Below are 27,814 nucleotides of genomic sequence, written 5' to 3' on the forward strand. Positions count from 1 at the left end.
CAATTAAAATAATGTTGTTTTTTTTAAACATCTTTACTTATTAGGATTATTAAACTTATACACGCATATTGAACATTATGGCCTTATAAAGAACGGGCCCATAAGAAGGCCATTTTAGATTTAAAAAAATTTGATTGTATTATAAAACTCATTGCCAATTAGTTATAAGGTGTCAATGTGATACTCATTGCTACTATTTTTAAAGAATTTCCATTTATATATTCTTAGTTAAAAGATGATGTTCAAGCAATGATCGTTATAGTTTTTTTTAGATAATATAAATATATTGAGCATTTAATGTGTTGCTTTATTGAAATAAATTATAATGTCGTTTTAGTAAAAGCAAATAAATAAATAATTGTAACTCTATTTTCAAGTTAAGCGACTGATGTATAACATTGGCCTTGTTTGGAGCTGCGTTCCTTGCGAGGCCATTTGGAAGAGCTTAGCAAAACTTAAGTTTATTGAATGGCTATTGAAGCTAGGTTAAAAAACAGAGCACTACTTGATAATTTGTTTTCTTAATTTATTTAGTTAATAAACGAATAACAAGCATTTTCCCGTTATTTGATTGGCCTTACATGGCTCAGGGTCCTTACGGAACTTGCGCTTTCTAAGCTTTTCGTAGAGTATAAAAATATATAAGTCGTCCGTAATTGTTCAAGTAAAATATATATATTTTTTTAATTATTTAACTCAAAGCTAAAGTCAGCCTTGACGGTCATTATTAAATTACAAACTAAATACTAAAATATTAACCAAAATCTAGGCTATATTGAAATCTTATGAATTCTTAAGAAAAATATTTCTGAACTTAAAAGTAATTGGAACTTTTCTTGCGGGATTTCCCTTGGTACCCGTAGCTAATTATAATAAGTGCTACGTCTCATAAATATTTCAGTTTAATATTGATCTGTTTCAGATTATTATGGATACTGAATAATATCGTTAGTAATATATGCATCGTTCTTGAAAATATTATAAAGGTTTGGTAAGGTTATGTTAAGTTAAAGTAATGAAACATTATATCCATCTCATTGATTAATTATATTAATAAATACCTACTTCGATATTATTATTTATTAAACTACTAATACAAGATCCAATAATTGATTGAATTGAACCCACGATAGGTGTTATTATTCGTAGAATTAAACCCACTATCAGTAAGTCAAGTGCCAAAAAAAGTCTAAAATCTAACGTCAAATCATTTGATTTGGCCAGGGGTTCCCAAACTGAGCGCCGTGGAAAGGCAAGAGGGGCGCCGTGAGCCGATCTCCAAAACCACAAAATATATTATATAAAAAATATTTACATTTGACAAGCGATGTTTGCCGAATAGGCACCGGCAGCCTATTCGGCAAACATCGCGTGACTTCGGCAAACTTCGGAATACGGCGCCGGCAGCTATCTCGGCAACCGGCGCCGGCAGCGGAGGCACTCCCTAATATAATATTAATTTGGTGAAGCAGGTGGATGATTAAATACGTTGTTTATTCTTATTTACCTGTATTACGCAACTATAATCATTAAAGGTGTTTACAATATTTATGTAAGTAGGTGAGTATATTTTTTATTGGCTAGGTAGAGTAAGGCGCCGTGACAAAATATTGTGACGCGCAACTGCGCCCGCAGGCTGAAAAAGATTGGGAACCCCTGGATTAGGCTGTAGGCACGAGGAAGAAAGATATTGTTTTAACTATGAACATATTAAGCTAAATGTGGTATGTCTGATTCAATATCGAAACCAGCTAGATTAAAATATGTAGATATTACATTTTGGTGACACATTGTTGGAAAATGAGAAAAAAATTGGTGCCGCAGGAAAAACCGATTTGTAATGTTGTTTCTTTGTATCGATCTAGAGGGTGAGTATTCGTCTATTATTAAAATATCCATATTGATATTTTAAATGCGAAAGTGTGTCTCTCTGTTACCTCTTCACGTCCAAACCGCTGAACTGATTTTGCTGAATTTCTCATGGAAATACTTTGAGTCCCGGGAAAGGACATAGGATACTTTTTATCCCGGAAAATTTTACGGTTCCCGTGCGATAAAACGGTTTTGGCGCAACGGAGTTGCGGGCGTTACCTAGTATTATAATATCTTATTCATGATATTTAATTTAGGGTACTGTCATCATCATACGCAATTGTGTAATGTAGAGTAATAATAATCATAATATCTATGGACGCTTCACACCACGTCAGTCTGGCCCCGTGCTAAGTACCTGAAGGACTTGTGTTACGGGTACCAGACAACGGAAATATATTTAATACTTTTATACTATACATATATTTAAATTTTTTATTATATCATACACATATTTAATACACACCCATGACCCAGGAACTTTGAAAACTTTTTGTTCCGTCGGCGGGATTCGAACCCGCGACCCCCGGCTTGAGCTACCGACGGCCCACCCACTGAGCCACAGAGGTCGTCGAAAGCCACAGAAGTAAAACTATAACAATTAGTGATCCCACGAGAATAATAATTATTATTAAACTAATAGTCCTGTAACAAGCTGCTTACGAGCTACTGGACAGTTGCAAACCATTAGCGCGTGTTGAGACCAAACTGACTATACGCCGCCGGATGTGAGCAGGCTCACTGTGAACGTGAAAATATACGGTATCGAATGTGCGCCTAGCGTAATAACGTATTGTCGATTAGGTATGAACGAAAAAGTGAATGTGAAGTGATGGCGCAGGGGGGGGGGGGGGCAAATTGACTTTACCTACTACAATTCATACTTTTCTCATTGTCTACGAATGAGGAAAGTAAGTATGAATTGTAGGTAAAGTCGACAGCACATGAAGGTTTTCACTTGTACTACGAGCCTTACATATACAGCGATTATAAAAACAGTATCTTAGTACTATACAAATATATATTTTGTGACAGTACAGAGTCCAATGTGGGGGGGGGGGGCAGCTGCCCCTCTTTGCCTCCCCTTGGCGACGCCCTTGTGAATATGTATGGAAATACAATAAACTGCGTAAAGTTCGCTCACATTCGGCGGCTGACAGTCGGTTTGGTGTGAACACGGCCTTAGGACAAAACAGGGAAGCACAAAAATGTAGAAGTTCCATTACATATTTAACTTTTTTTATCAGTGGTTTTATACCAAAGATGTAACGCGCCTTAGCATAATTTAAGGAGAAAGAGTTATAGTTTCAGACGATGTGATGTAATATTGTTTGGTCACAGTTACTGAAAACATAGCCAAAAAACGTAGATAATTAGAAAAGTGCTCTGCGAAAAGAAACGTGTGAACTTTAGAAATAATTATGAGAAAAGGTTAATCCAGTAGGTATGGTGTAGTCTATTGATCTAGCTTAGTATATTTTTGAACCTGTTCTACCGTCTTTTAGTCCCGACTCCCGGTGGTATGCAATTCAAATTCAAATTCTTTTATAAGCACAAAATAATAGGTACTTATACAATAGTAATAATAATAATAGCTCCCACACCGGTTTCGGTGGCCGGTTTCGTTGAAACCAGGTCATCTACGCAGGAGTAATTTTATAGTGCCCAAGTGTGTGCGCAGTACACGAGAGCACTCTCTATTCCTTTACTCTCATAACCCAGTGGGACGGAAAACCGGCACGACCGGCGAGAGATCAGGCGCAGGACCGACTTTTTACATGCCCATACGACGCATGGATCATCTTACTTGTCAGACAATCAGGTGACCAGCCTGCACTGTCCTAACAAAACTTGGAAATAACATAGTTCCAACGCGGAAATCGAACCCACGACCTCCGAGTCAAGAGCCGCGCTCTATACCACTAGACTACGGAGGCGTTATAATATTATTATTATTATACAATAGTATAAACTAGGCAGCGTACATCACGTCGTCTAATCCCATACTAAGTAAAATTGCACCTGGATACCTGGATATAAATGTTGAATTATCTTGCAGGAATTATTTGCAGCGCTTGGAGCAATTCGAGAAAGCGATCCTCGCATACAACGAGGCCCTGAGATGGAATGTGAGTGATTCCATTATATCATAACGTTGTACTTCAACAATAAAGTTACATTCTAAAACTAGAACTCCGTTGTGCCAAAATTCGTTTATTGCGCGAGAACCGTACATTTTTCCGGGATAAAAAGTATCCTATGTCCTTTCCCGGGACTCAAAGTATCTCCATGTCAAAAATCAAAATCGTTTTTGCGGTTTAGCCGTGAAGAGGTAAAAGACACTTTCATATTTATAAAACACCAGCTTTACCCGCGACTTTGTCCGCGTCAACAAAATGTGAAAAATCGGTCCACGGTAAAATACATAGGTAAAACTTTAAAAAGTAAAAAATATCCTCATCTTTTTTGAAAGTCGGTTAAAAAGTTGCCTAAGTTACTCCCTATTACATCAGCTATCTGCCAATAAAAGTACCGTCAAAATCGGTCTAGCCATTTCGGAGATTAGCCGGAACAAACAGACAGACATACAGGCAGACAAAAATTCTAAAAATTGTTATTTTGGTGTCTGTACCGTCTAAATATTCATATGCATGTAGTAAAAAACGGTTATTTCAATATTACAAACAGACACTTCAATTTTATTTATATGTATAGATGTATAGATGACTGGTGAGACATTTTCAATACTCGACGACATGATATTTGGCTATAATATTAGATGAAAAAAAAATATAAATTGATTACTGAGTAAATGTAGCTTAAAGTTATATAAATAAATATTTACCCAACGCATGGACACCGCGCGCGGGGGGTAGCGGCGCAGTGTTTCTTTGATGGCACACGCCGCCGCGCTGGCCGCATAGTATGCCTACTTGCCTAGCCGCGTAATTCACTCAGGATACATGATTCATTTATTTAAAAGGAAATTTGGTAAAAAATTAAGTAGGTACCTAATTTTATTACATAATTATAATGAAAATCGAGTACCGAATACACTCCTTAAGTATTGCAAATGTCTCACCAGTCATGCAGTAATATACTAATATTATAAATGCGAAAGTGTGTCTGTCTGTCTTCTTATTTTATTATTGTCTTCGCTAATAAAAATAAGGATGCAATCAGGAATTACTGATAAACTATAAATTCAAAATGAAACACTTTATAGCTTGGAAGCTATTTTTGCTAGTAGCGTCACAATCCTGAATGACTCTATCGATGTTTTCTGAGGTCTTAACTATACAATCTCATTATTCAAATATGTTATGTTTTCTAACCTGAGCAAACATTTTTTTTTATTAAATAAGGGGGCAAACGAGCAAACGGGTCACCTGATGGTAAGCAACTACCGTCGCCCATGGACACTCGCAACATCAGAAGAGCTGCAGGTGCGTTGCCGGCCTTTTAAGAGGGAATACGCTCTTTTCTTGAAGGTTTGCAGGTCGTATCGTAACATACAGCGATAAAGCATACTTCCGCGCTTGGTAGGATGTCCACTGTTAAATATTTTGTATATAGTTTATTTAAACCGACTATCGTAAACAATAAATTGTACCTAAAGTTCTCTATGTTTTTAAGGCGCATTTTCACATTTGTGATAGATGAAGATAACTTATCTTCTTCTTAATTTAAGCCTCGTTTTCTCTAGTAGTTACGCCTTCCCATATCCTGAATTCCGAAATTTTCAGCCTTACATTAATAGTTTGATATTTGCCATGGCGTAGACCAGTGGCCATAGCGATCAGTTAGCAGTAATTGATTTCGGCCAATCCGTCACTCATAAGCCGCCCATTCCCAGACTAATTCAAAATCGATACATCCTTGAACACTGTTTGCGATTTAGGAAGGAAATCACCATCGAAATAACATCCTATGGAACGATAACTCTAATATGTTGGAACGCTTCAATCCTTCCGTAAAAATGTTGGTAGAGCAACGAAAATGGTATGACCGACCCGAGTGTGTTAATTGAAAATCAACTAAGGGTCAATTCAGACCGCAACGCGACGAGGCGGGCGAGGCGCGGCGCGGCATATATTTGTATGGATTTGACAGATTTCAATTACGTGAGACGTCTTGCAAATCTTTTAAATCCATATAAATTTAGAAATGCATCTACGCGTGGCGTTGCGGTCTGAATCAACCCTTAGACTCGATTTATATACGTCCGCCCGACCGCGCGGTTTAACGGTTACATCGCGATATCACAAGCAATTGTATGTACTATCAAGGAAGTTGATTCCTAGGCAGTTGGGGGACTTACGTAGCTTGGTCGCGTTACGTCAAACCCAGCCGACAGATCACAATTAACTATTAAGACTGGGTTGCACCAGAGGCGTGGGTAAAGTTAAAGTTAAATATGGCGTCCAAACACCCCATATTATCATACATCTGTCAATTTTTCCGGTTATAGTTAAGGTTAAAGTTAAAGTTAGTTGGTGCAACCCAGTCTAAATAATCCGACCAAATGACGTTGGTCTATCAACGGCCTAGGAATCAATTTCCTCGATGGTACATGATAGCGCGAATCTTAACCGCACCGCTATTTATATGAATCGTTACATATCTACTGATGCTTGTGATCTCCCGGTGTAGCGGCAAAAACGAGCTTTCCCCGGATGTTTTTAAATCCAGCCCAAAAGTAGCTACTCTTCGAAAGTATTGTAATTTGATGGAAATGCCTTGTAAGGTATTTCCATCAAATTACAATACATTGGAAGAAGCTGACCACTGATATAAAATATGTTTTATTGTAGGGCAAAACTCATAAGAATAATCTTAAGAGGATACACCAGGGGCTAGAGAAATGAAAAAAAAGTACGTGTAATATCTATAGCTGTCTCCCTTACCTCAAGCCTATACCGCAGAACGCGATAGAGACAACTGCAGAAAATCCAAAAAATCAACGATTCGTTGTCCCCTGATTCCTTCTCCAAAACTTAACCGATTTAAGTAGTTTTTTCATTAAAGATTAAAAAAAGGATTGAGCTGTGTTCCTATGTTTTGCTTTTTTTTGTATAATCTAGCCAAATCTGTTTTCTGGACGTTTGAACGCAGCGGAAAATCTGGCCATTTTATTGGGTTTTTGAACGTTCATATCTTATTTAATAATTAAATTATGAAAAAAAAGAAAACATAGGGACATTGTATTAGTGGCCGTAGATATTCAGGAAAAAAATTATAACTCTACTAGCATTATCCAGGGAGGAAACAGGGGACAACGTTTGTATGGAAAAAAGGGTGGTGTGGACTCCTCTTAAGTGCGATAAAACTAAGAATGCCAATAAAATTAAGTGAAACAGTAGCATACGTCTACAACAAACATAGTCCATGTAGGTACATAAACTTTCACATGCTACGTTAGTAGACTTTACGTTTCAATAATATAATGTTCCTACATTTATAAATAGGCTAAGATTGCGTAAAAGCTGACATGATATTTCAATGGTTCTCATAGTGAACGGGTTCTTACATACAAACGAAGATGTTCAATGTTATTGAATAGTACTTAAATAAAATTATATTAATATTTCGCTGCAAATTGATGTAGAGAGTTTGAGGTTATATTGAAGAACTAGCTGTTACCCGCGACTTCGTCCGCGTAAAAAAAAGTGATAAGTTGATAACAAAGAATGAACATTATGCACGATAACCAATACGGATTTACTAAGGGTCGATCCACAACGGATGCTGGTATAGGACTTCTTTGTAGTATTTTTGAAGCTTGGGAGGAGTCGCAGGATGCCTTAGGTGTGTTTTGCGATCTCTCCAAAGCCTTCGATTGTGTTGAGCATGCTACATTGATCAGGAAACTGCGCCACTACGGCATAAAGGACTCTGCTCTCAGCCTTTTGACTTCTTACCTTAAAAATAGGACTCAAAGGGTTGAGGTAAATAGTAAAAGGTCCAATGGAACCAAAATAGAATTAGGTGTCCCACAGGGATCTATCTTAGGCCCATTTCTTTTTCTCATCTATATAAATGACTTACCTTATCTAGTAAAGGATAATAATAATGAGATAGTGCTTTTTGCCGATGACACTTCACTTATTTTTAAAGTGAAGCGACAACAGTCGAACTACGACGAGGTAAACAGTGCTCTCTCAAAAATAGTACATTGGTTTAATGTTAATAACTTACTTTTAAATTCTAGTAAAACTAAATGTATAAAGTTTACTTTGCCCAATGTTAGGCAAGTCCAAACCAATGTGCTATTAAATGATGAGAAGATGAATTTGGTAGATAACACTGTATTCCTAGGTATTACACTTGATAGTAAATTACAGTGGGGTCCCCACATTGCTAATCTAGCAGGTAGGCTCAGTTCTGCAGCATATGCAGTCAGAAAAATTAGAGAAATTTCTGACGAAGACACGGCACGATTAGTATATTTTAGTTATTTTCATAGTAGGATGTCATATGGAATCCTTTTATGGGGAAACGCTGCCGACATTAATACAATATTTGTGCTGCAGAAGCGAGTCATACGTTCTATTTATAAAATGTCTGCTTTAGAATCTCTGAGAGATAAATTTAAAGAAATTGGTATTCTAACTGTTGCTTCTCAATACATTTTGGATAATGTAATATATGTTAGAAAAAATATAAATAAATTTAAAGTTAAAAGTGACATTCACTGTAGAAATACTAGAAATAAGCACAAGCTGGACATGCCAGTGATCAGACTTAGTAAAGTCAGTAAATCTTTTAAAGGTCAATGTATACGCCTTTACAATAAAATCCCAGAAAACGTTCAAAATCTTTCCATTAATAAATTTAAAAAAGTAGTCAAAGAGCGTTTGTGTGCCAAAGCTTATTATAAGGTCAATGATTTCATAGAAGATGGCACATCTTGGGAGTAGGATGGCTTCTTGCAAGGCTACTTCTACATTATTATATTATGACTTACAATTATGTATGTTGACATTGTATATAATATTAAGTTACAAAATTGTAAACTTTATTTTAAAAGAATAATTTTTCTCTCACTTTTTTGGTAAAAAGTGGAACCCGTGCGAGTTTCTTACGCCGGTTCTTCTCGCCGGGGTAGTTCCCGAACCGGTGGTAGGCATCAGGTAGACATTCTGAAAAAATTTGATTCAAATTTACTCAGAAATAAAACATTTTTTATTTTATTTTATTATTTTTTATGAACATGGTATCTAATTTGGACCATATCTTATGCAACAACAAAATAATTATGAAAATCGGTCCACAAACGGCGGAGTAAAATACATAGGTAAAACATAAAAAAGTAAAAAATATCCTCCTCCTTTTCGGAAGTCGGTTAAAAGTAGCCTAAGTTACTCCTTATTATATCAGCTATCTGCCAATAAAAGTCCCGTCAAAATCGGTCCAGCCATTTCGGAGATTAGCCAGAACAAACAGACAGACATACAGACAGACAAAAATTCTAAAAATTGTTATTTTGATGTCTGTACCGTCTAAATATTCATATGCTTGTAGTAAAAAAACGGTTATTTCAATATTACAAACAGACACTCCAATTTTATTTAAATGTGTATAGATGTGTAAAGATATTACATACGTATGAATCAGGAGCGTCGCACGTAAAACCCAGGAGCTTAAAATATTTTGTAGATATGGCTACCCCAATTCGCAATTTGTCTGCTTTTAAAATACTTTCGTATAATAAAAAAATAATTTAAGAGAAATTCGTTTGATATTTTGTAAGAATACCATTTTCTAATTTAATTAATTCGACACAGCATCAGAACTGTATAATCGAAACTAAAAAAGAAATATTAGCTTACATGTTGAAAACATACAAATTAACAATTATACTCATATTATAATTTACTAGCTATTTGACCGAGCTTTGCTCGGTATTCGAGTACACGAATAAAATTACATTTTCTAGCAATGATTCCTAGCTAGATCGATTTATCGCCCCCGAAACCCCTTTAAACTAAATTTCATGAAAATCGTTGGAGCCGATTCCGAGATCATTTCTAGAAAATGTCATTTTCATCGGATACCGAGCAAAGCTCGGTTAAACAGCTAGTTATGTTTGTAAAATAGCGTCAAAATTTAAAAAGTCTTTGGTGCCCACTTTATGAAAACTTGTTGAAACTAAATAATATTAAATAATTTCCATAACAACTATTTAAATCTATTTCTAAACACGAGTAAAGTTATAAGAGAACTAAATTCAAAGGCAGTTAACGGGCTTCCAGAGACAAAAATAAATTGTTCGGTAGTATTAAAAAATTGTTCGTACATCAACGTTTGTGAGCTCCAAATTACGAGCGGGCGTCGCGATGTTTAATTTTCATCTCAGACAAGTTTATTCGCAAAGTTTTCCCGCTGTATTATGAAATCTCACGGCCAATGTGAGAATGTTCGTATTGAAATAATATAATATTAGAATTACGTATTTTGCTTCAAAATAATCCCTCCCTTTGTGGAATCGAGGTGGTTGAACTATATTTCCTTTTGAAAGGCTGTTTTTAAGTCCTTATAATAGAATAATAATGTAGATAATCTAAGTAGAATAATTTCGTAGCCTATTATCATTAATTAGATAACGCCCGCGAATGTGTTGCATCGAAATTTGTTTAACGAAATTTGAGAGTAAAACGTACATTTTCCGACAAAAACCATATTGTTCTCCGTTTATAATAAGGCTCAAGAATTCTAACGAATTTATCTTGCGCGATTCGGCTTAAATTGCAAGGTAGATACCAAAAATATGAATAATATTGTGAAGTATAATTCGCATTTGAATACTAACTTTCATGTAGTGCTTGTAAATTGTGAAACATTTTCAGCGATGCACAGATTCAGACTGACTTTCAACGTTTTCCCCGCACATTTTTATTCACTATATTCGTCAAGTATATTTTATTATAGAACAACTGGGTTTTCTACATAATATTTTGCTTTCTGTTCAGGGATCAAACATTTTATATTGCCTATTTACTCGACTGTGACTTGAGGGTTATGTTTTTCGAGTGTATAATTTCCTCTTAAGCAATACTAGCCATTTGGCCGAGCTTTGCTCGTTATTCGATAAAACACGAATATAACATTTTCTAAAAATGATTCCTAGCTAGATCGATTTATCGCCCCGAAACCCCCTATAAGTACTTATACTAAATTTCATGAAAATCGTTGGAGCCGATTCCGAGATCCCAATTATATTAAACGAGCTTTTGCCCGCGGCTTCGCTCGCGTTAAAAAATATTATTATATACAAACTTTCATCCCCTATTTGAACCCCTTGGGGTTGGAATTTATCAAAATCCTTTCTTAGCGGATGCCTACGTCATAACATCTACCTGCATGCCAAATTTCAGCCCGATCCGTCCAATGGTTTGAGCTGTGCGTTGATAGATCACTATGTCAATCAGTCAGTCACCTTTGAGTTTTATTATAGATATACAATAATTGCTAGTTTAAAGATATAAGATAGAGTACTAACTATAGTCTTTATTTCTAGAAAATAAATATGGCATTTTGCTTATGAGCTGTAGTAAGATTTATTTATTTATTTAGATAATGTATACATTGCGAATCAAATATTTTATATTACTTCTTACCAGGAAATACCATACTTATACATATTTTATACTACAGTCGTTTGGGAAAATTGGTTACGAAGACAGGTCGTGCGGTGCATTCAAAACTACGGCTTGCTTGTGGTATATCACGCTGACCTGTCTAGACCACTTTGTCGACAGAATATAGGAACTGCCAAGATAGAGCGTGCTCTTTTATTGGTATAAATAACACACACAGTAGTTTTGGTGCCTGAAAACTAAAAGCTGTTCCTGTAAGAACTTTGTGCCCTGATCATACTATGTTTCTTAGAAATTTTCTTTATATAAGTTCAGGTTTTTAAGATATTTCGTTACAAAGTAGAAACATAGATTAGCAAGGTTTTAGATAAGTCTAAATAATAAAACAATGCAGTATCACGTCATGCAGCTTGTTGTTGTTCGATTTGCAGTTTGATTTTAAAAACACAGTTTAACTACCTACTGTACAATCTACTGTACATTAATACTAGTATTATTTTTTATTTATTTTTTATGAAATAAGGGGGCAAACGAGCAAACGGGTCACCTGATGGAAAGCAACTTCCGTCGCCCATAGACACTCGCAGCATCAGAAGAGCTGCAAGTGCGTTTTAAGAGGGAATAGGGTAATAGGGGAGAGTAGGGAAGGGAAGGGAATAGTTGAGGGTAGGGAAGGGAATAGGGTAGGGGTTAGGGGATTGGGCCTCCGGTAAACTCACTCACTCGGCGAAACACAGCGCAAGCGCTGTTTCACGCCGGTTTTCTGTGAGAACGTGGTATTTATCCGGTCGAGCCGGCCCATTCGTGCCGAAGCATGGCTCTCCCACGTATAAAATATTTGATATTTAAGGTTATATGTAGCTATGGCTAGCAGCTTTAAAGGACTGTAATTCTCTGAAATATAAATATAATGAATTCATGCTAATTGACATTTATAATGAAAACGCTGGAGAGTTTCACAGAATTCCTCCACTTTGTTCCTATACGCTTAATGCTAACATTCAAAAGGCTTTCCGTTTATTAGTTCAAAGGAAATAATGAGTAGGAATAAGTTATAAGATTAATCCAATTACATAAAGACTTGTTTACAGGAGTCCGACGTCCGAGCTCTCCTCGGTCGAAGTTTAGCTCGGGCCAAAGCGACGCATTATGTCGAAGCCCTTGCAGATGCCGAGAGGGCCACCGGTAGGAATCTCAAATCTATTACCTTTATTTTAGAGATGATTTTACATTGACTAAAGCGTATGCATTGCCGAAAGGGCCAATAGTACGAATTTCAAATCTATCCTCTATAGATTAGAGTTTATTTCAGAGTGATGAAAGCGCATGCAATTACTTCTCGTCTCGCATAAAAGTTGTAGCTCATAAAGTTTTTCCCAGATGCTCCCGCTTTCCAATAGAAACACTATTTTGACATAAAGATCGCAGTAAAGATTGGAGGAGTATGGTTTTGCATCAGAATTATTAAATAGAGATTTTTTATAGTTTGCAGTACAGAAATACTGTAATATGTTAGTTGCCTGTAGTGTTATCCTATAAGCATGGGCGCCGGCAGAGGGGTGCCAGGGGGTGCACTTGCACCCCTTGGGAATCTCGGGATCAAGAGGAATTATTGAAATAAAAAGCATTTTGTAACCCTATTACCATGCCGTACAAGGATAGTTCGTAATGTTTCGGCACTAAATGTTTTATGTTGATAAATAGACAGTCATTGTTGTTCGTAAAAAGTAAAAAGAAAAGAACAGAAAGAAAACTAAAATCTGCACCCCTTGGAAATTTTTCTGCCGGCGCCCATGCCTATAAGATAAATAATTATTATTATTCTTAGTAAAATTATTTATAGATGCGACATCACGTAAGAATATAAAATTTTGCTTTTGCCAATTTTCTTACCAAACTGTCAGCTTTAGCGCGATATAGCGAGTTAATCTAATGTAGCCACACAAAGTTTTCCATCAACATGCAATTATTTGATACTTTTGAACTTTATTACGTAGCAATAAGGCTTAAAATATCTGGTGTACGTTATTGGCAACAGTAATACATTTCTTACAGAATTAGAGCCATCCAACACCACCGCACTACACATCCGTGCGCAGACCGAATATGAGAAGTGTGAGTTTGAGCGCGCACTGGTGTTCGCACACCGCGGCCAGAGGCTGCGGAGATATCCCCCACACTTCGACGACTGCGCCAGATGTGCTGAAGAAACGGTAGGAATTATACGCTTTACAGGCATAATAAGCATAACAGTCAAACAGGCATAACAGGCATTGAGGCGTTTATATATATACGTTAGCAGGCATAGATATTATACCCCATTGGGACATAGGTAATAAAATGAAAAATGTACAGATGAAACGGCAAAAACACCGTCAATTATTTGTACTTAGTTCGGTACTTCAATATACAATTTCAATTAATAGATTTTGTGGCTTGAAACGTGTTCAGTGCGTTCATAATTTGGTGTACCAGCGATGTCCAACATATTATACGTCAATGGTTTTTGAGGTAGGTACAGCAATTAATAAGGATTCATTAACTTAAATAGGGTCTTTGAATAAATGTGCGGCTTAAGTCGCTTAAAAACATGCGTTTAGCTATGTTTACGGTCGACTTTAAATGGCTTTCACAATTTTAAAAGCAAACAAAAAGGGCTAAAAAATAAAAATAATTTCATATTATCTCTTTCTATTTATCTTTCTACTTGCGCTAGTTAATAAGAGTCCTCTTAGATGTTATAAAATTAATTTTCCTGGTAAACGTTGTAAAAGAAATAATAAATGCAAATGAGTCGAAAGACAATAGACAACTTAATTTGGTATTAAAAAGATAATTTTGTATTATAAAAGACAGACACACGTAGACACACGTTATTATTAATTAGGGTCGGTGTTTCAGATCAGGGAATGCTGCGACACCAGTGCCAGCAAGGTATTGGCGTACGCGTCTAGAACGAACAAGCCCGAAGAAACCAGGAGGTCTGTGAGCATAGATATCAAAGGGGACCCTCCGAGACTCACAAGACAAGCGTCACCGTCTATAGCGGTTAGTGGAATATCCTGGACATTTTATCAATGCGAGCGAAGCGAGTTCTAGTATATTCCACAACCTGAGCACTTTTGTAGTACACTTTACGGAAAAACTATCACACCTATTGATTTGTGCTTCAACATAGTAATTTTTATTTTTAGGTAGATGTGTTATCATCAGTCAGTCAAGTTTTGGTTACTATTAAAATATATTAAAAAAACTGCCTTAAGGATTATAACCACGCAGAAAAACGACGCGAGCCCTCACAAAGCTTCGGCTTTTAGCTAGTAAAGTAAGGCGGCAAGTGAGGTTATAGGTGACCTGATGGAAAGCAATTACCATCGCCCATGGACACTCGCAACATCAGAAGAGCTGCAGGTGCGTTGCCGACCTTTTAAGAGGGAATACGCTCTCTTCTTTGAAGGTCAGGTCATTTTGGTCTGGAAATACTGCTGGCGACATTTCGTTCCAGAGTTTTGTGCGTGTACGTGGCAGAAAGTTACGCGAAAAACGCACGGTGAAAGACTGCCACTCATCAAGGTGATGAAGATGGTATATTTTTCGCGTAGAACGATGACGAAAAGTTGCAGAACTTGTCTGTCGTATTAAATTGTTTGGTAAATAAGCTATCAATTAAATGAAGCGAGCACCATTGCTTAAAGAAACCGCTAAAGAAGTATTTTTTCTCAGCAAATCATTTATTATTATGGGTTTTTAACCCAAATAATAAATGATTTGCTTGAAGATTTATCTTCAAAGGCTTGGGAAATAAGATCTATATGAAAGCTGATAGCTAAGCTTCTAAAACTTTTTGTGGTTCTAAAATTAGCATATCTAATTTTAAAAGAAAATATTCTGATTAATTTTTGTTGTTCGTCATTGGTATTTGTTCCATAATTATGTAAAGCAGTAAACAGAATTTGAATCGCTAGGCTTTAAACTCGCAAACTTTGAGATAATACTTCTTCAACTTAAGATGAAAATAACAAAATTTCTGGCACTAGTTTTGCATTAATTCGCGAATTGTATCACTGAAATTCATTGGAGATTTAATTGTGCATACAGCTGATATATCTACTTGGGTTTGACAAAACAAAGTGATTATACTTTAGGGTGTGTGTAAGTGGTGAAAGTAGCTGCGCTGAAAGAGCTTTTTTTAAATTTTGTATGGGCAAATTCATGTCGCTAGGGCATGCTCATACAAATAAAAAAAAAATGTTCTTTCAGCGCTGCTACTTTTACAGTGAACTGTATGAAAGGGGTACATACACACCCTAAAGTATTAGCATAATTAGTATGCGCAATGAAATTTTCTCCAGCAATGAATCCCATGCCCATACAAATCACAAAAAAATGCTATTTCAGCGCTGCTGTTTTTACAGTGAACTCAATACAGGGGACTCATACACCCCCTAAAGTATAATCACTTACTATCGTTACATCCTCTAAAAGACGGACATGGGTGTGAAGACAGAAGGACGATGTTTGATTTTTTGCTTATCGCCCTCTTAATTCGCGAATTGAATCACGGAAATGCATTACTGATGAAAACTTTATAGTGCATACTGATATATCTCTATTCTCTAGGTCCAAGAGATATCTCGCGTGCAGAGACAGAAGGCAGAACATATATCTCGTTTAATGGCGTCCAAATATTTGGAGCAAATGGCCCATGATAAACATTTCCTCACGGCGTTATGTAGGGACGAACGACTTCGTTCCGCGAACAAACAAGGATCGGAAAAGCTCCAAGATTTGGCTAATAAGGCCCTCGCTGATATCGAAAAGAGACAAGTAAGTTTATAAGGAGACAAGACATAAGTACTGTCATAGAAGTTGATTCATAGGCAGGTGGCAAACCTTTTTTTTTTAATGAAATAAGGGGGCGAACGAGCAAACGGGTCACCTGATGGAAAGCAATTTCCGTCGACTATGGACACTCGCAGCGTCAGAGGAGCTGCAGGTGCGTTGCCGATTTTTTTTAACGATTATTTTATTAGACTTTATGTGCTAGATATTGTGCTGCCACTTATAGTTTCAGTATTAAAATTAAATCTGTCGTATACTTAACTTGTTTAAAAACGTCATTATTTAAATTATTTTTACTTGTATAAATTCCTGTGTCACTTAATAATATGTGGTCATACTAAGCGTGCTGGTAAAAAACTCGCAGCACATTCGTAGCGTTTTCCGTAGGCCGTAGCACGCTCGTAGCATATTCGTAGCAATTAGCAAGCTACGCGGTCAAAATGCTACGAATAATAAAGACTATTATTATTCATAGATCTATACTAAATTATTGATTAGTAGGTATACTATTCTACAGCATTTTTCAATACGTATTCAGGTGTCTGCAAGTTACAAATTGCAATACGAAAATTATTATATTACTGCAAATAAGAGCCTCAGTTGTGCTGTCCAAATTTCCTACATTTTCTCGAGACAGCACGTCAGACTAGTAATATTCCAAATACAATACGACTCATTTACAGAGTAAACAGAATTAAACGAAGCTATACAAGTGTAAAACAAATATTTGCGTCCGCATTTGAATGAACAACAGGTAAATAACGGGATTGGCACCGTGTTTACCGTTTGGGATAAAAACAATTTGGAATATTATTTGCTTTTAGCATAATGTTTTATGTAAGATTGTTGTTAATTTTAGTCTTACTCAGAAGTTCAATTCTCGTATTAATTTTAAATTTTACCTAAGGATTAGGATTACAGGATAGAAACGTTAAGGGTTAAGCCAAACGTGTGTAATTTGTGAGTTGTGAGCCGCAGAATTTCGGCTGGCAGAAATTCTGCTGCATTCAGTTTCATACAAAAGTCCTGTTTGATTCGCACGAGCGTAATTTTGTGAGTCATGATTTGTATGAAAAGATATTTACGCGGCAGAAATTCTGCGACTCACGACTCACAAAATTACGCTCGTGGGCTTCACCCTAACGAGAATTGGGCTTATGAATTTATCTTACATTTCGTCCACTTAGGAATCTGCTTTACATGAATGATGACTAAGGTAATTAAAAAGGAAAGAGCTTGCGAGTTGTGTGTATGTTTGTAACTTCTTAATTCGAAATAAACTGAACGACTTTTAACAAAATCTAGTAGAGCAGTTTTTAGAAAATTAGCCTGTGCAGGTATTATATTTTTAGACGTAAGGAACTACTTTTAATCCCAAATAAAAAAAACAGTTTCCTTTATTTAGTGGCTAATCGCAAAATATAGTTATTATGTGATAAATAAATAAATAAATAAATAAATCTTTATTTCTAATATTACAGAAACAATTACAATCATGAGGCATCCCCGTTGAGTAAGGAATTATATTATGATGTCTTTTATTATTCAGTGGAATTGTAACTGTATTCAGTATGAGTAAAATAATAAATATTTCAGTCTGTTCTTCGCGAACGGCGTCCTCTATACGCAGCAGTTGCAGCTGAAGCAGAGGCTAAAGCGAGACTCGCCAAAGCCAGAGCAGAGAGACTCGGCAAAACGCAAAAACAGCACATTAAAGGTGGGTTGCACATACTTACTATAACTATAACCTCAACTTTAACAAAATATCAAATGAACTGTCAAATCTTTGCTTAAATGCAATAATTGACACCATATTGGACAATAACCTTACCCACGCGATTTCGCTGGGTTAAAGTTAAAAAATTTTACTTTGTTGCCATAACAAATTATTTTTCCTGACAATTTGTATGGATAATTAATTTTTATACTCTCAACCTCATTAACTTTAGCAACAGACATCTGTCAAAAAAAATGGTAATTGTTAAAGCTAAAGTTAAAGTTATCCTTAATTATAAACTTTTACCATAACTGTAACTATAACAACGCTTCTGGTACGACCCACCCAGATGCGAAGCGCCTCCTGCAAGCTGCCGAGTCGCTGTACACAGAACGAGACACGGCGAAATGCCTGGAAGCTGTCGAATTCGGATTGGAGCAAATCGCAAGAATCCCAGCCAAGCTGTTGCCCGGGAAGGACAAGTTTATCCAGCAATTACAGAATATCGTGGCGCGAGCTTTCTTAGATCAGGTAGTTTAATAGAATATCTTCTGAAATACAACCTTAAAATTGCGCTTCTACTGGAGTTGAGCTAAGCTGCGTTGCGAGGAATGTGTTTCTGGCAACCAATAGGATTGCTATATTTGATTAAGTGCATCGGTCCTATTGGATTTTAAGAACATTTTCCTCGCGATCCAGCATAGCACGGCTCTGTTGAAGCAGGTATATAGATAAACGTTATAGTTACCCAAAGGGTAAAAACGGGACCTTATTACTGAGACTTCAACGTCTGTCCGTCTGTGTATCCGTCTGTCTGTCTGTCTCCACGCTGTATCTCAAGAACCACTATAGCTAGACTTCTTTCAGATTGTGTATTTCTATTGTCGCTACAACAACAAATAAACTACAATTAAAAACAAAATAAAATTAATAATTAAGGGGGGCTCCCATATAACAAACGAGATTTTTTGGCTTTTTTGCTCGCTATCAATAATGGCAACAGGTAGGGACATGAAATTTTCACAAAATCCTTAATTATTTATGTAATTTAATAATTAATAATAATATTTTAGGGGGCTCACATATAAAAAACACAATTTTTGGCCTAATTTTGCTCTATAACGGTAAGGAATCCTTCGTGCGCGAGTCCGACTCGCACTTGGCCGATTATTTATATCTATGATGTCCTTGTCTGTCTAGAACCTAGCTCAATAAACACGGACACAACAGTGTAGAACTATGACATATCTCCACAAAAAGAGTAGAATAATATCATCTTTTAGTCAGAGGGCTAGTCAAAATAATAATTAACATTTAGATCCTTATAATTGCCATAATAATGTCAATCAAGATTAACTTACCGTTAGTTTTCGACACTTTGATTAAAAAAATTGTATTGCAATAAAATAACTCCAACTATAAAATCAATACTCCATCAACAGAAACGTGTAAAAAAGAAGATGACGGACGAGGATATAGAGCGGCGCGCGTACATCCTGCTCGGCATACAGATATCGCACGAGCCGAGCCCCCGCGACTCCATGATACGTACTCGGCCTCCACAGCCACGGGATGCTAAGTATGATAATATAATGATCAATACTTCGATACGAATACGTTTGGTCGAAGATACCATTAAAAACTGATTATATGCCAGATGTTGACATAATACGCAATTACTTTGTCCACACTGTACCTTTTTTTGTTCGTCAAGGGCATGCGTTATGGCAGTTAACAGCGAACGTTAGGCATGCCCGCGACGCATGCCCTCTGACCGTATCCAAAAAACAAAAATGACAATATTGGCGTTGCGTTCCTTGACGCATTCAATTATTGAATGCGCCAATATGAAAGTTGATGACGAAAATTGAAGATGAAAGTGCACAGTATGGACACAGCTGTTGACGCATTCAAGTATTGAATGCGCCAAAACGAAAGTTGATTGAAAGAAAATGACGAAAATTGAAGACGAAAGCGCATAGTGTGGACATAGCTTATTGATCTGTGGATCATCAAAATATACTTACAACATAAGTTTTGCTTTTCTGTCTATTCCCGGAATCCAAAGTATGTCTTATCAGGTACTCTTTACAATCAGGTACTCTTTACCATATTTTATTGTATTAAGATAACTTATTATTGGTTTCACCGACTTGTATTACCTCAAAAGGCTTAAAGAAAACTTGTACTATGTCTGAGGTCCACTCTTTTTCAGGTGAAACAAAAATCTAATTTTTAATAATTATTACACTCATAACATCACGTATAGAAATAAAAAAGCAATTTCATAGTACGATTCCTACTCGGCCTTGTGAGTTGTGACTCTATAAGAACGTTGACATCACATGGCACTTTATTCCCCTAACTTCCTTTGAACTTCGAAATTGTTTGCCATAAAAGATTTACAGCTTATGTGTTTTTTGAGCCCACGCATTGTTTATTGTTTAACGAAATAACTTGTATGTGTTTCTATTTATAACTTGTCAGTAAGTTATAAGTTACAAAGTAGATTTAGTAACTAAAAACCATCTTTTTCCGAGTTACCTTAATATTTTTATAGACGTTGGTGTAATCTACTTAACAACTTATATTTTATACAGAAATACAAAAGTAAGCCACATCACAACAATAATTTCGCGTATATAGGCAGTAACAATATGTTTCTTCTCAGGAAGCGTGATTTATGTAGAAACACTAATTGCACACAATAACCAGTCTACAAGTAAAATCACAGCTTTTATTCATATGTAAGATTTACACGTATTGAAAAATATCTTCTTGAGGTTTTCGATTGGTTGACAAGATGGCGGCGCGGCGGGGCTAGATTTGGGATTGACGCGCTAGTGATGGGATGGCCGCGCTAGTTATGTCTCGCGTTGGGCGTAGATACAATACTAAGTGATATTAAATATTATTAATACATCAGGATGTGCATGTAGCCCTCTTACAGATTTGACTGTGAGAGAAAAAGAATACATATTTGTTTTTTTGTGATTTGTATAGGCAAGCACCCCACGAAAACAGATGCCGTCATGAAGTTGCCAATACAATTATTTTATAAAGTTACTCTTTCAGCGCTGCTACTTTTACATCAAACTCTATAATATAAGGGACTATGAGATATATTATATAAGACTAGGGGAGGGAAGGCATTTGTTACACCCTGTATTGTTCTACTTCCAACAAATATTTGCAAATATGCTCCCTCCAGTCGCGACTGATGTCCATAGCTAATTTTAAATTAATAATATTATTGTAATAGTATTGATATTATAATCAAACGCCATAACGGTATGATTGCACGAACTGATAGACCGTGCCAACTTATTTATACACAAACACATACATCGCTCGTGTAGAGCCAGCTTTACGCTTCCAGACGGCGGCTCCGCGTATTGGAGAGGGGATTATCGCTCGGGCGGGCGGCGGAGCGCTGCTACGTGCTGCACGAGCTCGCGCGCCTACACGCCGACACCAAACGCCCGCACCGAGCGAGGTTCTACGCGCTCAAATGTCAAGCTGGTAAGCTAATAGCGTATATGACAACGGTTACACGGTCAATCTGGGATCAGTTCAGTCCATCAATCTGTGTTTGACGCCAGACTGATGACCGAAAAGTATATAATAAAAAAAATATCAGTACGTCAATCCGTGGGTTAGACGTTCGGTTTCGCGTCAATCTTTAACAGATTGATGGACTGAACTGATGAGAAACTGAGCGTCGATTTCGTCTTTCACTTGGATATTTGTCGACTAGGTTTTGAAGGGAAACTTCTTCAGAGTGTTTCTAGGTCACGATTTTTTCACTTTTCTCTGATGTGCATACTCTCCTTTTTGATGACGTAGATTTTTTATCAACGGTCGCTTTCACGTTCAAATAGTGAGTAGTTAATTCACATTGCAACGTCACGAGGAGTTAAAACGCTCGTACTGAGCGAGGTTCTACGCCCTCAAATGTCAAGCCGGTAAGCCTTTTTGTCCTTTTGTAAGCGTATTTCGGGATTTCGTGCCGCGGGCATATTTCCGCTGATGTAGGTTTTTCTGTGAACAATCGTTTACATCATGACCGCCAGTGCCAAAGATTGCTATTATTTTTTATTTAAATTTATTTAAATCAGGCTACGTAGGTCCATACAATATATACCTTAATTACTAACATACATAAAAAATAATTTATTATTTAAATCTACAGTGCTCATGGGGAATACTGTAATTAGTAGATCTTGGTAAAAGCTATTATTTTGCAAATGTGGGCTGTGGCTGAACTGTGTAGCTATATCAATGCCTGCTTAGCGCCGCTATAGATTATCAGAGCTAAGCAGGATTTTTCTGGTAAGCTCGTGTAAGCTCGTGTAAGGCATGTGACAATTTGTAAGACGTAGGAAGAGTAAACTACGGCACAGCGTAGAAGAAGGAATATCCTCCTTTCCTTTGTATCATGTTTCGAAAATGTGCCATCGAGGAAATTGATTCCTAGTTAGTCCGTCACCTACGTCATGTGGTCGGCTTATGTCAATTCAATGTTAGCTGTGATCGGTCGGATGAGTTTGACATAACGCGACCAAATTACTTAGGTCCGCCATCTACCTAGGAATCAACTTCTCTAGTACCTACTTTGATTTTCAGTTCTACCTACACCCCCGAAGTGCAACTCGTTGTTTTTCAGAAGCCCGACAGCAAGAGCAACGCGTTTGGCTGCTGAACGCGACGTTTCTGCTCGCGCGCTGCCATCTCCAGCACAACAATGTGCCCGAGGCCCGCGCGACGCTCTTAGAAGGCGCCGCGTTCGCCAGGTCCTTTGGATACCACGATGTAGCGACGTTCTTTGATACTGTAAGTATCAAGACTTTTTGGATCCAGTATAAAAATATTTACATTATCTTTATTGAAGATATTATGTCAATTCATTAATTAAATAAGAAGTTGTAAAGGTTCGTGCACAATCGCAGCAAAAAACGTATCACATTTACTTACCCACACGTACTTTGGAATATTTTAGTATGACTAGTTGTGGTGTTGTATTTTTGCGATACGATTCTGCATCGTAGTTATGTGTACTAAACAGTAATATAATATTATGTCGTGTGATTAAAATCTGTAAAATCCAACCACAATAATTGAAACCATGATTAATATTCTCCAATAACACCCCAGAATTCTGTAATTTACCATCGAATTGAGAAAAACAATTATAAATATTGAAACAGCAAAGCTCTATAATGCCTGGATCCTTAATTTTCTTCACGGCTGGAAATATAACGTAGCAATTTATTACTAATTGGACTATTGTATCTCAATTCTACTGTTTTATACGGCTTTGATGCAGCTTCGTTTTTTGCTCGATTCAGTTCGCGTTTCCTATCAAACAGAAAAAAGTTACGTCAAACGTTAAACGTTGGTTTGGCATTTCGTGACACAACATTAATTGTACCATTTTACAAGGATCTTCTGGCACTTGGATATAATCCGCGCGCGATGAGAACGTAAGTGACTCTACTGTGTAAGCAACCGCTGTCCATAAAATGACACTTTACAAGGCAGCGCCTAGTGTTCCAAAAGACCCAAAATGTCATATTGTATATTCTACACCGGTGGTAGACACCATAAGTTTCGACATTCAGAAATTATTTTGTAAAAAGTTTGTAAAAAGCTGAATAAAATTATTCACCAGCTTCAATGCTACATAAATTAGTAGAATAGAGGCACAGATTTAATTCGACTGTACGTTGGAATTGAAGTAATCAATGGATGTGACTTTATTTAGTCTATTTTAGCTGGAATTTGCAGGCTGAACACGAATTAGCCTATGATTGGTTTTTGTTCGACTATGTTTAACGATACCACAATAGATAGAACGAACCAGTAGGCCGACTTAGAAGAGTTCTCGATACGTTTGAAGTAGTATGTCATATCGGCCGGGTCAATTCAAACCGCAAGACGACGCATAGATGTAATTTTTTTAAACTTGTATGGGTTTGATGGATTTGCAAGACGACTTATGCGATTGAAGTCTGTCAGTTCAGCACAAATTTCGAAATGCATCTACGCGTCGCGTTGCGGTCTGAATTGATGCGTTGCTCAACCGTTCGTAGCATGCTCACAGCGGACAGCAGCGGTACCCGCGCCGATTCGTCAGTTTATTTGAAGTCGGTCTACTACTTAGTTGTGTTCATTGTGACGAAACTTTGCAAATAGGTACTGGAACATTAGGAGATCGATTAACTGTCGGTAGCGTTAGGGTCAGTTTGCATTACAACGCGACGCGTCAATGCGAGGCTATACATTTTTCAATGAGCTATCCAAAACTGTACTATATTTAGAAAACAAGAAGATATGATTCAATTAACAAACTTGCTATGTCAAGCTACCTATTTCAAACTTGAATTTCAAAGTTACAATGTGAACTGAATGCCGTATTTTCTGCCCAAACATTGTTGTTACTGAATACTTACTATGGTTAGTAAGACTTTCCATTTATTTATTTTATTTATTGTGAAAACCAACAGCTTACATACTTAAAAAAATTTACATAGAGCGTTTAACAAACAATAAAGCCAATAACAGGTTTCCCATATATAACTATTATGTAGTACAAACTAAAACCTTAAAATAATAAAGGCACATTAATATTCAAATTAAAAGTTAGAAGTCTAGAAAGAAGAGGCTGGTCGAGAAGTGTAACCAGTACAGTATAGTTTAAACTACTGACATAATTTTATACTTTAATAAAGTCTAGTTTTTTAATTCACAGCCTCAAAGGAGTTTAATACTTTAATTTAAAAACCTATAAGTAATAAAAACTCAGTTGTACTAAACATTTCAAATCACACTTCTTTAACCTTTCCTAGTCGTAAAAAACGTCAGTCGACTCGTTTTACACCGAGCAGGTACCGCCCTGAGGCGAATTGTGTCTTCTCAAAGGACAGCCCGTTTACAAGAATCGATTTATGCAACTTCCAAGCCTTTTAAGATTTTAATTGAAGTTTAAAGGATAAAAAGGTTTACAAAACCTGAAAGAATTTTAATCGGTGGTTGTATTAAAAGTTACGAGCAATTAAATACAAATCTTTAGAAAAAAGTCTGCAGTTTCTTCTACGTAATTAATGTAGTTTTGTTTCTATGGCTTTTTATAATACTATTTTTAATAGAGTTAATTTCAAATTATTTTGAACTAAAATTAAAGTTATAATGCTACTATCAAAATGTCGCATAACGAAATGAAAAACCAATTCCAAGAATTATATTATAGATACAATTATAGTATATCATTCAATGGTTCAATAATTCTAAAAATCTTAAACTAAGTATGATGATCGTAATCAAAATTTCTATACAGGGTATAACATAATAAAGTGATAGCTGATAATACTGTATGTATCCCTTTCATAGAGTTAATTGTGAAAGGAGCAATGCTACCAAAGTTAAAAAAGAAGTTACTTTCACAGTCAACTCTAATATGTATATTATGTATATATAATATGTAGGAAACAACATAAAAGTGTTATCATTTTGTTTTGTTACATTCTGTATACAGACCTAGGCCAAATTGTCTGTTATCGTTTTATCTACGCATACGCTAGGCTAGGCTGAACTAATGAAGTGTGTAAAACGCGTTATGAAGCCCCGGCTTATGGCTGGAAGTATAACTTTTACGGTTATGTGCCCATCTCACATAATATCAGCCTAAAATATACTATTACGCGAAAATTACGACTCTCTTTAGAGTTAAAAACAAAAAGTTAAATAGTAACAAACAAGTAACGTAAAATTTTAGGTGGAAAGTTTTTTTAATTATGTTGCTGCACTAATAAATTACTTTACTGAAAAATATTATGTTGAATTCCTTAAAATATTTACTTAGTTCGTGTTTCCACTATTACCGGTTGGCAGTAACGCTATGTTCAATTTATCAGTTCCAGGCTATGGTTAAAACCCTGGGAGGTGGCACAAAATATTGTAAAATACTCATAGATAATGCCCGCAATTTCCTTTCACCAAAATTCGACTTTATCTTGCCGGAATAGCATATTTTACCGAATAAAAAAAACTATCCTTATAAAAGTCAGCTTAGTGGCTTAAGGCTGCGTTTCCACCAGAGCTGAGTGCAGCTGTGTTGCGAGGAATGTGTTTTTGAGAACCAATAGCATCGCTGCGCTGAGCGATGTCATGGCAAAGTCATGTCAATGAAGTGATTCTATTGGTTCTCAAAAACACATTCCTCGCAACACAGCTGCACTCAGCTCTGGTGGAAAGGCAGCCTAAACGTGTAACAGACAGACAAACTTATACCATTATTAGTATGGACTATGGATATAAAAATTTCGTCCGCTACTTTGGCTAAAGGCATAATTAGATACTGCAGTGACTACAATATTATATTCTATTTCAGTGTGTAAACATAGCGATGGAAGGAGAGGTAGAGATGTCGGACGCCATATTGGCCAAGCGCGAGAAGGCCATGGTCAGCCTCATGCAGGATGAGGATATGAAGAAGGAGGCAGAACATCTGTTCCGAAGGATGTCAGTTATACCCACTGAGAGGTATCTATGTTTTTTTAAATTCTGTGGCTCATAGTTAGGATTTATAAAGATGTGATCTATGTATTGATAATGGATACTTTACCTTAAACCTTTGGTATTATAGTTCACGTACTACAAGAATTCTTAGCCACAATGGAAGGGTAATGCGCAAAGAGCGGGCGGTATTGTTAGATGGTGATCAGATTGTGACACTTTTGTTTGTTTGGTTGTCACATTGTACTTTTTGGTTTACAATAGATACCCTTTAGTTTCACCGAATGATTATAAAGCTATGACTAATAAATAGATATTGGATGAAAAGCCGCTTGCTAAGAACTTGGTTTACCTCCTCTCTTTTTGGGAAATCAGTAAAAATAGTTCCTCATTTCAGACGTTTCTCCGTCCTCCCCGGCAGTCGTCCGGACGAGTCCGGTCCGCGCAAGTCTGTCCGGCGTCTGTCCATCATGCCGCGCGCGCAGCCGCCGCCGCGACACACCAAAACACACCACCCACTTGGGTTCCAGGATTTTGATATTTGAATTTAGAATTTTTTGATGAATTAAAATTTATATTGTATTTTTTTATGAAAAAAATAAATGAACCGCGATACACCAAAACCCACTAGGTTTCCAGGATTTTGATACTTATTTAATTTTAGAATTCTTTGATAAATTAAATTGCATTTTTACAGATCGTTTTTGTATAAATTGTGACCTTACCTACCTTTCAATATTTTTTTTCTATACTTACGCTTAAATTTTATGGAAAGAGAATGTTGAAAGGGCTGATTTGGCAGTACCCACCTTCTTATAAATAATTATTAATAAAATATTTTTCAGCAAAACTAAAGTCAGAGAATCAAGCTTTGGTAACTTCGATAGTTCACTCATAATCAAAGAATTATATTTAAACTGAGGCTCATAACACGATAACCATTAGCTATGTCCACACTATGCAATTTCATTTTCAATTTTTGTCATCATCTTTTTATTCAACTTTCGTTTGACATATTCAATAATTGAATGCGTCAAAATACACCCGCGTTGGAAAGAAAAGTGTCATAGCGTCGCGGGCATGCCTCACGTGCGATGTTGACTGCGCTATAACGCATGCCCTTGATGAACAAAAAAAGGCACAGTGTGGACAAAGCTATTATAGTACTAATTCACTAATTCATTGTCAAAGGGATCATGCAAATTCGGTAGTCATTAATATTTCACTCGAATTAGCTCTCAAATTAGTCATCGTAGTTCGGTCTAGCTCT

General features: G+C 36.5%; 1 protein-coding gene across 2 annotated transcripts; it reads left to right on the top strand.

Moving 5' to 3' along the window:
* The first annotated feature begins 1,790 nt into the window (after nucleotides 1-1,790).
* LOC121732491 (outer dynein arm-docking complex subunit 4-like) lies at nucleotides 1,791-27,126 on the top strand. Of its 2 annotated transcripts, none has more exons than XM_042122390.1 (13): nucleotides 1,791-1,868; nucleotides 3,932-4,001; nucleotides 12,563-12,656; nucleotides 13,527-13,684; nucleotides 14,373-14,519; nucleotides 16,092-16,298; nucleotides 17,910-18,030; nucleotides 18,380-18,561; nucleotides 19,473-19,609; nucleotides 21,410-21,552; nucleotides 22,697-22,863; nucleotides 26,420-26,571; nucleotides 26,942-27,126. In XM_042122390.1, exons 1-13 carry the CDS (start codon nucleotides 1,801-1,803, stop codon nucleotides 27,087-27,089), a joined length of 1,794 nt encoding a protein of 597 aa, XP_041978324.1. In that variant the 5' UTR covers nucleotides 1,791-1,800; the 3' UTR covers nucleotides 27,090-27,126. The 2 variants fall into 2 exon arrangements, with proteins under 2 accessions (XP_041978324.1, XP_041978325.1); XM_042122391.1 differs by having other exon boundaries at nucleotides 22,700-22,863.
* Nucleotides 27,127-27,814: the final 688 nt, after the last annotated feature.

This window comes from Aricia agestis, chromosome 12 (genome assembly GCF_905147365.1).
Source record: "Aricia agestis chromosome 12, ilAriAges1.1, whole genome shotgun sequence".
NCBI lineage: Eukaryota > Metazoa > Arthropoda > Insecta > Lepidoptera > Lycaenidae > Aricia > Aricia agestis.